The 12,871-nt window shown below is 35.7% G+C and overlaps 1 protein-coding gene across 1 annotated transcript; it reads left to right on the top strand.

Annotated features, from left to right (window-relative positions):
• The first annotated feature begins 8,047 nt into the window (after positions 1 to 8,047).
• LOC132714434 (uncharacterized) lies at positions 8,048 to 12,662 on the top strand. Its single transcript, XM_060697322.1, has 3 exons — positions 8,048 to 9,889; positions 11,183 to 11,757; positions 12,464 to 12,662. Exons 1-3 carry the CDS (start codon positions 8,251 to 8,253, stop codon positions 12,638 to 12,640), a joined length of 2,391 nt encoding a protein of 796 aa, XP_060553305.1. The 5' UTR covers positions 8,048 to 8,250; the 3' UTR covers positions 12,641 to 12,662.
• Positions 12,663 to 12,871: the final 209 nt, after the last annotated feature.

Below are 12,871 nucleotides of genomic sequence, written 5' to 3'. Positions count from 1 at the left end.
TGGAAATGAAATTGTTATTGTTTAAGACAGACGTCTTTGGTGAAAAAAAATAATTATATAAATTATATAAATGTCTTACGTTGAATATAAAATAAATTTATCAGAAGGACAAAAGCACAAACTTGCGAAATCATATAGAGATAAATGCCCGTATACTTTAAGATTGAAGTATGAAGATTTAAATGGTACTTTCCCAATACTTTTAACACAGACACAAATAAATAAAATTGATAGGGCTAAACAGAATAAATCTGGCTTAGAAATTAAGATATCGCGGGAACAAATGCGCAGTCAAGGCGGTTTTCTTAACACTTTAATTCCGTTTATTACAAAATTAGCTCCAAAAATATTAGCCCCTTTAGGTGTTGGAGCATTAAGTGGTTTGGCTAGCACTGGTGTAAGTAAAATACTTGGAAACGGTATGGTATCTGTAGCAAGAAATAAAAGAAATAAAATATTACCATTTATTACACCACAGCAAAGAAAACAATTAATGAATGACGGGGTAATTAAGTTAAATAACAAGCAACGGCAAGATGGTGGTTTCCTTGGTATGTTAGCAGCATCTCTAGGAATACCTTTAATTACATCATTATTAAGTGGCAAGGGTTTACAGGTTGATGCACAACGAGTTCCATATAGACGAATTCCCAGGGTAAAAAAAAATAAAATTCCTGAACAAACCATTATCTAACTTTGAAATAGAACAATGGGTAAAACAACTTGGTATTCAAAACTTTCAAGGCGTCTTCAGTAGAAATAATTTACCTTCTAATAGTAAAGAATGCGGGATAATAAATTTAGATGACTTTATTGGACCGGGTACACATTGGGTGTGTTATTACAGAAATAATTACTTCGACCCTTTCGGACTTCCTCCACCAAAAGAGGTAATCAGTTACATTCCAGGTTTGAATTATAACAATATACAGTATCAAGATAAAACAAGTGTGTTGTGTGGTTATCATTGTTTATATTTCATACATTTATTACAACAAAAAGTGCCTTTATATGATATATTATACAAACATTTAAACATCAATAATCAAAAAGAAAATGAACAAACAATAATAAACTATTTCACTAATGTTTAAAAATAGTCAAGCGTTTGCTGACACATAGCTTTATGAATATCTATTGAACCGCCTTGTTTTACAAACTTAGATTTCAATTTACCGCATGAAGCACACGCGGCTTTTATCATTAATCTTCCGTTTTTTGTTGTAACATATTGAGGATTTACATTATCGGTGTATGTTCGTTCTTTTAAACAATATATTTGTTTTTGTAAACTCATTTATATATATTTTAATTATAAAAAAGGACTCGTCGGTTCCCGCCTGTATTCTATTTATGAGTAGTATAGAGTATGATGGTTCCGGGGGGATTTTGGCCTGAGGGTGTTCTTAAATCAATAAAATGGGGTTTTATGTCGAGCTGTCTTACTTTTTTGGTTGATAGGTAAGCTATGTCGAGCTGTCTTACCCTTTGGTTTGATAGATAAACACTTTTTTAGGCTTCAAAGTGTCCCGGAACCATCATACTCTATACTACTCACGCATTTATTTTCTTTCTTTTTGATGTTAATTCCATAACTTTGTGTTACATGTGTTATGCTGGCTAAATAATTATAAACTTTTAATAAGAAAATCGCAATATATTTAAGGAATAATATATCTCAAACAGTGGTTTTATTGCTGAATAACATCACTGTGTGGAGTTCGGTTGCGAGGAATTATATCACGAGGGCGTAGCCCGAGTGTTATAATGATGCACATCCGAACGACAAATAAAGAATTAAAGTGTGTCAACAAATATATAAGATATAAAAGGTGAATGGTCGAATATACCAAAGAAATGTTGTTGTTTTTTCTTTAAAAAATGTTTTGATGAACTCCTGTTGTTTCCAAAAAGGTCATTGTTTGCCATTTACATGAATTATCTTTTCCTTCTGTTGCTTTTTGTGCAATAATTCCAGTTATAATGATTTTGTATTTTGTAAGGTAGACAAAAAACCACTTTGTTTACAATTTGCTACTTTAATGACAAAGAATGTTACCGTCAGCGCTATTTTTAAAATGCCCTTAAATCATTATTCACACGCCCTAACACTAATTGATGCCCTTTATACAAAAGAAAAGGAACACATTAGTTTCTGAGGCATAATAAGCATTTAAACTGATCAGATTGACATATTTTGAACAATGTATGAAATTAGACGGTGTAAACTAGTTTGAACTATTTATCAAGAAAACAAAAGACACGTTTGTTATTTCGAAATACATAGACTAATATTACTATTTCAACCGCATTGTACACTCGCTTTTGTTTTTACTTCAGTGAATATTGAATTAACATGATTATCATTATGAGATTAGTGTCATTTAATTTATTTTACTTATAGACCAGTATTGAAAATATCATAATTCATTTTCTTTTATTTATTTAAATTTAGTTTAAAGCGAGTATGAAGTATGTATGAAGCAAGCATTAACATTTCTTAAGTATGTTTGTAATGAATAATGAATATTTTACTACACTGCAATCTCAGAGATTCTTGTCAGCTTACGAACTATAAGTTTTCTTGGCCTCAAATATTTTTTGAATGGTAACAACAGTCGTTGTTCTATGGCACAAAAGTGTGACAAAACAATTTCTGATAGATTCACGTATTATATTGAATTTCATTATATGATCTAAATATAGATGCAATCTCATTGGTCCACACGGTAGTCAACTGAACTATTTATTTAATCATATTCACCGGGAGAAGTATCATATTCACTGGCTAAATTGTATTTTCCAAGTATAAAAATAGATTTAGACTAATATTCAATGACCATACATCGTAGACTGTTAACTGCGCTTGTGTGTAAAAAGTAAGTGTTGTGTTTTGTTCTAAATGTCATATTTCTCAATTAAAATATCATTTTGTTACTATTATAGTTAAGAGCTGCACCGCAATGATGTAAATAAATATAACATTTGTTTGTGCAGCGTTTTCGTAGTCGTTGAACGACTAACGTCATCTTGTCTACAGTACGTCTTTTTTGCCCCGCGCTTTTAACGTTGTGTTTTGCATGTCATTGTAAGGCTTATTTAGACGTTTATTTTAAAACATTTGTAAAAAAAGAAAAAAAACACAATTAATGTTATACAAGTTCTGTATTGGATGAGCAATAGGGATCGCAAGCAAAACAAACAATAATGACACCGTTTTAGCGGAATTTGAATAAAGCCATTACTTGAAAATGATTCACTTGTCAATAAAATCTTGGCTAAAGGAACCGTACAGTTACAATAGGATAAAATAAAATGCATTTGTTTTATGAATTAACGTTTACGATTGTATCTTTCTTTTACAGATCTACAGGAATAATGGATTTGATAGACACGCAAACATTTGGCTTTACTATTGCTTTTCTCGTCGCTTTTGTCGGATTGGTCATAGCATGCACGAAATGTTTTCCAAACGGTAATTTTTTTTCTTATATATTTATGCGTATCAGTTTGACAATAGGGGACATCCGTGGTCGAGTGGATAGGGTCGTTGGCATCAAACACTTGCCCAACTACATTGTGGTTTGAAACCCACTAAGGATGTGAGGATTTAATATCTATTTCATGTATTGAATCTATCCAGCTAGTTTACGAACCACACTGATGCTATCCACTTGCCTAAAACAATACAAGGTGGGGTATTTAAGGTCTCCTGCAATCAATTTAGCTTGAAACTTGCCACATGAACTATATAGTTATTGAAGAAATATAGCCAAACAAAAAAGAGTACCGCTTCATTCACCCTAAAGCACATTTGTTTGAGTACTCAATTAGGGGAGAGACCCAATCAAGAAACTTATCTAATGATGAATATCAGGCTTTGCAAAGATATACAATAAACATAATTTGGGAATAAGGAAGTAACGACAATAATTATTATTCTCAGGTTAACACGATAATATTAGTTCATTATAAACAAATTTTAAGTGTCTGATCACAACAAAAGGCATGTTCTTAAAACATTATTTTCGGAATCCAGTACCCTCTTTCCGATGTGGAGACAAATACAGGTAAACTAATGACGGTATTACATTAAATATATAAATATTTCACGGTTATTAGTTTTTTGGTTTTATTTTATTTGGGCCATTTACTTTCAATGAGAATATAATTTTGAATTAGGACCACAAATGGACAAGTGCATGTTACTGATCAGAACTTTTCACTATTTAGAGAATATGTTTAAGCGGCCGGATAGCTCATTCAGTAGAGAAGTAGAATAGTATTCCAAGTTCTATTTTCAAGTCGTGGTCGAGTCCAGGTCAGGCTGCGCGGTTTTTATATACTTGTGACATTTGGTGCCAAAAGTGGGTAACCGAGAGAAATTCCAGCGTAGCGGGGGAGAATTACACTATTCAGAACTTCTCACGTTTTATTGTAAGACGCCGGATAGCTCAGTCGGTATGGCCACGAAACGGTATCCGATGGTCCCGGGCTCGAATCCAGGTCAGGCTGCACATCTTTCTGACCCTATGACATAAAAAACTACATGCGCATTGATTAGTATTCTCTTCGACTCTTGCTACTATTCACAGAGGTGATCAAAAAGAGGTTTATGTTGACTTATTTCATCACACATCAATTGCTTGATTAAATAATGTTTTGAGAGCTTATTTTTGTTAATTTTCTTTATTCTAGTGCTGACTTTTACATATTTCAACCCCCGACAACAAACATTTCTAAAAATAGATTGCATTGAATGACAATGCATGAATTAAAAAGAACTGTATAAGGGTCCAATAGCTTTTCAGTTTTGTTCAATACTAGTTCATACTTAACAAAAATAACTTAAATTTGTAAAACTTACTGTTCAATTTTGCGCTAAATTATGTTTACCGGAAATCAACAGATCTTTTTAATCGATGCACATTTCGATGAATCATATGAAGTTGGTCCCTCGTGAATAATATCCGGACTGCAGGAATACCCATTGAGTTATACATAATTTGCTTGGATAACACATGATTAAGTAATGGAAGAAGACCCGACCTGATTTTGGTCGAGTTGTGTTGGGGCTTCCTTTAGTGAAACTGTTAATAGCAACAGCAGTGGAATTTTTTTTAAGTTTTGAAAGGGATTCAATAATAAGACCGATTAAATTATTCCAGGAGTCAGTAGGTTCGATTGATTGGGAACAATACTTATTGGATTTGTATGTCCGCAAAATACACCTTGATTCATTATACGTTAAAAACTCTGTATTATGATGTGTTCCGTTTTCCAGAGGTTATATACATTTATTTGTAATTATGATGTGTTTGAACATTTACTTTGTTTAAATATTTTTGTATTTACTTTTCAGCCCTTTTTATAGGTCATATTTTTATTGCTTTTTTTGCAATAAATGTCTTGAGTTATTATTTTTTGCTAATGCATAAATATAATATTAAAGAAAAATTAGAAATTAAAACAGCACATTATCTGAAATAGACTTTGCTATTGAATATATGGACTGAAGAGACAACATATCTCTATTTGCCTACCGCTACGTCAATGAACTCAGAAAACGTATTACAGTGACTTTTCAGGTGTTCATACAAATACTTCATTACCCGTAACAGTTTTCCAGATATTCCAAGGTTAAACATTTTGTACCATACCGCGTTCATATAAACGCTGTTAAAACATGTGCTCATATCAATGAAGGCAGTATGCAAACGAGAGACATTTCAAAGAACTTTAAATCCGTTTAAACAAATAAATATATATATATAGCATGGACTTTGGAAAAACATGTTTTTAAATCCAAACGGAGGGTCAGAAATGATATTATTTTTTATACTATTGGGTTAAATGAATTAACAGAGATGTAAACAGTTTTGCTAGAACACTCATCAATGTTATTCCGTTTTTTTAAATAAAGGGATAATCATACCTTCCGTTCATTTATCCGGGGAAAAAACGGTATCGAAGATAAGATTAAAAAGATCTGTTAAATGGCAGATTAATATATCCCCAGATTAAATGAACAATTATCAGTAGAGCCTGCCTTTCACGTTTTAAAGTTTTCAATGCCGCTAAAACCTCTGTCTCTGATATAGTGTTACCAAGCTCTGGGAAAATAGAATTATCCGAATTAATGTCTTCCGGCGCAGACTGTTCGCTTTCAACACCATTTATGATATTTATTTCATTCCTCAAGTTTTGAAAACACTGGTATAAATCACTGGTAGACAAGACATTTCCGCAAACCCATTCTTTTCTTTTTTAAGTACTTCCAAGTCACGAAGCTTTTTCTCTAGTGCTTTTAAATGTATATTCCGTTAATTCCCATATTAATTATCGAACCATTCGATGACTCTAAATAAAGATTTTGTGCAAATTTGTGTTTCACCTTGTTACGATAAAAACGTGCTTCGTACAACGGCGCCGACGCACTATTTATCATTAAATGTAAATTCTGTGGCAGTTTCATTTACATGGGTTTTATCATTTCTGGTATTTTTTTCACATATGGCGTTAAACTGTTGAGGTGAAATATAATATTGTTTCTAAATAAATCCCGTTTTGGAGAATTCCACTTAATTCTAGAGTGACTATATACAGACTGTCAAGTTGTTCCTACTTTCTCCTACTTAAATAAGTGTCCCTTCTTTTTCCTACTTTAATCCCACTTTGTTTTCAATTCCTACTTCTTAAGCACTCAAAAAATTCTCAAACATAATTGTACTTATAAATCTGTGTTAAGTATCAATTCAGGATAGATTTCATTTGTGTAGCACAAGACACACGCTGGCTGTCCCACATGCTATTTCAGATTATCTGTGACAAACAGATGGGTTTTATGAATGGATGCTTAGTGAATAGAGTCTGTTTTTATTGACCCGTTAGTTATGAATACATTATAGCACTCATTTAAATATTAGATCCCACTTCGGTAATGTCCGTCATATTGTTTAAGAGAATTAATATGAAATATATATAACTAAAGTTTAGTAAAGTCACACTAGCTTGTATGGGTTCTCGTCACATCCACGGTAACAATTTATTTTTGATGCATATCTTAATGAAAATGGCCAAGTGCTTGCAAAATTGTCTACACTGATATGGAACAACTTAGAAACACTGATTTGTTTCGTTTTGCATAGTCTTTTACAGCACTGAAATGACATTTATTGATTTCAATTCAGAATGAAATCTGAATATTAATTCTTTAATCATGTTATTCAAAAGAATATAGCCTTTACCAAAATAAGTGAGTGCAAAACATAATAAAAAATCCAAAAAAATCATAGCTTCAATAATGTTGAAAATAGTTATAAATAAGAAAAAATAAGGATCTTAAGACACATAGGACATTAAGAAATAATTATAACGGTAGTTTACTCTTTTGTGCCATAAAGGTCAGTAAGTTATTCCAAAGACAAAAATCATAATTAATCGCATCTTACTGCTTGCATCTCATTTTTTCGAAGATTGATAAATTGTGTGCATTGACCATGTAATCAGTATGCAGTTGTTAGGTTAATAAAATCAAAGAATACAAATCATTATGTATTTAATTTGTTAAGACAGCTATATATTCTTACTTTTTGGTAAATGTTACTATTTTTTGTACCAATTACCTATTTTTTGGCAAAAAAAAAAATGTTCCTACTTTTTTTTCCTACTTTCTGGTGTGGGACCACTTGACAACCTGTATATACATTTTAAACTTCGGGTTCCTTATACGCATTTGCCATGATGCTGAACTGTAACATAACATGGTCTGAACACATCGTAAAATGGATTGTATCGAAAGTACTTATACTCCACAAATTAGCCTGTTTACGCAATACATGAGTTATTTTTTAACAACCGTAATGTGTGTAATAACCCGTATCTAAACGCCCATCCCAAATATGAAGCATACGCAGAATACATAAGTAGTCATAGAAAACCGTCCAGTTTTCGGATTTCAGAGGTTCCGGTTTTTAGAGGATATTTTGTATGAACTTATTGGAAAAATATTGGTCCGGTTGTCAGACGATTCAGGTTTTCAGAGGGTCCGGTTTTCATGTTTTTACAGTAAAATTATTCTGAGAGGTAGAAATGAATGCTTTTTAACCAAAATATTTTTATTTATTTATATTCAGAGAATATAAGGCGATCGACTCAAAAGACGAAAGGACCTGTCAGTTTGAGGATCATGACCAACCGTCGCTACGTAATAGGCGGCCAACAACTATACCAAGGGAAGCCACATCGATAATGTCTTCGGTTGGTACACCTCTACCTAGGCCACCTTCATCTACGTCAGCAGCACCCAGACCTGCTCCTATGCCACATACACCCACAGCAATAGCCCCTTCACCCAAGACAATAGATCCTTCACCCACGACAATAGCACCAACAACCCCGATAAGGGGACCTACACCGACGCCAAAGACTCCTACACTTCCGGCTATGCCACCTACATCCGTGTCAAGAGCACCTACATCACCTCCGGCTACGCCACCTACATCCGTGCCAAGAGCACCTACATCCCCGGCTACGCCACCAACATCCGCGCCAAGAGCACCTACACCTCCGGCTACGCCACCTGCATCCAAGCCAAGAGCACCTACACCTCCGGCTACGCCTACTACATCCACGTCAAGACCACCTACACCTCCGGCTACGCCACCTACATCCACGCCAAGAGCACCTACACCTCCGGCTACGCCACCTACATCCAAGCCAAGAGCACCTACACCTCCGGCTACGCCACCTACATCCAAGCCAAGAGCACCTACACCTCCGGCTACGCCTACTACATCCACGCCAAGAGCACCTACACCTCCGGCTACGCCACCTACATCCACGTCAAGAGCACCTACATCCACTCCAAGAGCACCTACACCTCCGGCTACGCCACCTACATCCATGCTAAGAGCACCTACACCTCCGGCTACGCCACCTACATCCAAGCCAAGAGCACCTACACCTCCGGCTACGCCACCTACATCCACGCCAAGAGCACCTACACCTCCGGCTACGCCACCTACATCCACGCCAAGAGCACCTACACCTCCGGCTACGCCACCTACATCCACGCCAAGAGCACCTACACCTCCGGCTACGCCACCTACATCCACGCCAAGAGCACCTACACCTCCGGCTACGCCACCTACATCCGAGCCAAGAGCTCCTTCACCTCCGGCTTCGCCTCCTACATCCACGCCAAGAGCACCTACACCTCCGGCTACGCCACCTACATCCACACAAAGAACACCTACATCTACACCAAGAGCTCCTACACCTCCGGGTACGCTACCTACAACCACGCCAAGAGCACCTACACCTCCGGCTACGCCATCTACATCCACGCCAAAAGCACCTACAACTCCGGATTTGCCACATATATCCACGCCAAGAGCTCCTACATCTGAGCCAAGAGCTCCTTCACCTCCGGCTACACCTTCTACATCCACGCCAAGAGAACCTACATCTTCAGCTACGCCACCTACATCCACGCAAAGAGCACCTACATCTACACCAAGAGCTCCTACACCTCCGGGTACGCTACCTACATCCAAGCCAAGAGCACCTACACCTCCGGCTACGCCACCTACATCTACGCCAAGAGCACTCACAACAACGCCAAGTTCTCCTACGCCTCCGGCTACGCCACCTACATCCACGCCAAGAGCACCTACACCCACGCAAAGGGCTCCTACACCCACGGCTATGCCACCTATATCCACGCAAAGAGCACCTACACCCACACCAAAGATTCCTACACCTCTGGCTACGCCACTTACACCCACACCAAGAGCGCCTACACGTCCGGCTAGGGCTCCTTCACCACCGCCTGTGACACCCATACAACAACAAGCGGACATGGCGCAGCAACTGGCAAAGGAACAAGGTAAGAGACAACCAAGACACAACTTAGTTTCTAAGCCATGTAACGGAGTATACTCTCAAACTATAAAAATACACAGTGTCAAAAAGTTGATCCGTCCATATTGATGCAAAGTAATAACAATAACGTCATTTCTCGAAAAACGGACAAAAATGTTATAAACGGGGAGCGTAAATTTATGTAATGACCACATTTAATACAAAGAAAAACTATACCTTTGAAGAATGGTCAGTTTGAAATAGTATATGTAAGCTCTGACCCAACAGAAATACAGGATATTTAGATAATGGTTAATTTACTAGGACTACATCTAAGCGTCACTTGTGTTTAGGGTGAAAAAGTTATGGCTCACAATATCAGATTAGGCAAGCGTAGAACTCAATCATCTCTTTCTTAGTTATAGCTATGATTGTTTTGTATGGGTCGGAGCACAATAACTATTTCTGAATACGAAATGATTCCAATTATAGATATTGTTCAATAGAAGTTTGCACCTATCGTCATTGCATTAATTGAAGCGAAAACCATCGAGTTCGATGGTAATTGAGACAGACATATAAGAAATATGAAAGTACAGGGTCCAACACAACCTTTATTGACCTTTAAAACAATGTTGCGCTTCTTAAGCCTCGACCAACAGTTGAATTGAATTGTTTCCCTTAATTTCGGAGGTTTTAAACCAAAAAACTGCCCGTTCAGTTTGCGTAAACATAAAATGTAAGTCTGATTTGCAGGCTTATAATAGATTGGATATTTTTGATCATCTATTAACTAAAATACATTGATTGATGTTCATTTGTGAAGATTCTGCTGGCGTATTTACGAAAATACGCTTCTTGTTTCAGACCATGTCAGACATGTCTCAATGAAACACAATTATCTACTTTTAATTGAGGAATAATAACTATTTCTAACAATGAGTCTCAGGTGTGATATCTAGGGCAAACAAGAACTTCTTTTGACAGGGATCATAGTTAGATATAAAACGATTTATTTCAGCATAAAATATTCATCAACATTGCAATGACAAATTTTACAACATACACAAAACTATTGACATACGTGTATGAATGAAAAACAAAGACCTGTCAATCAACATCTTATGTTAGGGAAAGCACAAATGGGTCGTTTTGACTCTTCTTTCCATTGTGCCTTCATTGTAAGTTAAATATCAAATTCTTTTAATTGGGCTTAGCTTTCGGGGCAAACAAATGGTTGTATTTAGTCGTATTTTATATTGGTTTTCCTTGGATTCTTACAAAATGTAGTAAAAATGATGGATTTCTTTTTTTCTAGCTGGTGCGATGACGCATGAGAAACATTTAAAGAACAACAAATACCGACAGTGGGTCAAGGCTGGCTTAGGCTTAGGTTATCTAAAAGAGGGACTTGCACAGTTTTGTGATGACATAGGAAAACAGCAACATGAAGATATTATAAAATATATTCAACAAACAAAGAATCCGAAGCCAAATGTAGCATGTGGCGTCTGTAAGATAACAACTCTCCAGCCAGACCACGTCCGAGTCTCAAAAGGGAAATGTCCCTTGGGGCAAGATAAATGTAACTGTTGCTTTCCAAATAATAAGAAACCCTGTCCAAACAACGTATGTGGTGCCATCTACGACAACATTATACGGAATCATGCATCAAATCCACCAGCACCTTTTTGGAAAAACAGTGATGCAGCTATTTGGTCCACTGACAAATGGAGCATTTGTAAATGCTTTATAAATGCTCCTGGTTACAATGACAAAGCATCGGCATTTGACACGGACTGTTCAGGGTTACTCCATGTTATAATAAATAACAAATATTTTCACAATCATATTGGATGCAATGTTACAGCACCAAACAATCTTTTTTTAGAGGTAAATGCATTTAAGTACTATGTGTTTCATTTTCGTTTTTCGTAAAAAAATTATCATTAGAGTTAAACTTTACTGCATTTAGGTGAAGATAATCTCTTTTATATAAACTAATCTTATAGTAAAGCTTAATATTCTCTGATTGTTGTTTAAATATGAGTTATCCCATTACTGCACCAAGGTGACGTTGTGTCCATATAATTATAAGACTTATGTAGTTAATTGCTAGAGAAACAACTTGCTGCAGTGAATTATGATTCAAAAATTCTTATGCAACAAATTTTTAAGTGATTAGCTATAAATGTTTTAGCGAGCCTTAAACTTGATGTTGTGTCCATAACCCTTGCTAGTTTGAATACTTCAAGTAAGTAGATGATGTTATATCTACGTAAATTTTATGCCCCGAATCTAGGGTTTTGGGACATTTAGATTTGCCCTTGTCTGTCCGTGCATGCGTCCACAAATTGATCTAACAGTAATTTAACTAGAGTCAAAACACTTTACAGGAATGTTGATCACCATGTGAACTTATGCATCTTTGGTTTCGCGTGTGAATTAATTCAGTTTACCGTGTCGAGGAGTTGCATTTGAATAATTAACTTGCTTGGCATTTTTAATTCTAATTTCTAAGAGTACTGTTAATTTTTATTGCTGAAAACAGTATAATTATGTGTTTATGTTTGACTTAGACTTGTTTTCAATTCAACAGGTCCGACATTATCGCAATAAGATTTTTCACTCAAGCAATATGGAGTTAGAAGAAACGGAGGCTAATTCCTACATTTGTGATATGATATCCGTTCTACAAGATAGTAAGGAGCTTGTGCATCACCCAGCTTCACAACAAGCTGTCCGTAAACTTCAAGATGTAAGTGCAAATAATTAATTCTTTGAATAAGTAAGTTGAAATCCTGATGAAGTTTAGTTTCGATTTAATATATTCATTCAGAACGTATTTGGGGTAATTGAAATTGTTTCATTGTTGTCAATTTGAATAACAATTGCCTTAAGTTAACTTTTATTTGTGAAGTCATAAACAACCCAGTCAAATATGAATTTTTTTTAAGTAACCGATTTTAGGTTTTTAGAAATATGTAAAAAATTAAATGCTGAAAAT

Source organism: Ruditapes philippinarum, unplaced genomic scaffold (genome assembly GCF_026571515.1).
Source record: "Ruditapes philippinarum isolate M1 unplaced genomic scaffold, ASM2657151v2 ctg6472_1_1_1_1, whole genome shotgun sequence".
Classification (NCBI taxonomy): Eukaryota; Metazoa; Mollusca; class Bivalvia; order Venerida; family Veneridae; genus Ruditapes; species Ruditapes philippinarum.
This window is presented reverse-complemented; position numbering and strand designations above follow the sequence as displayed.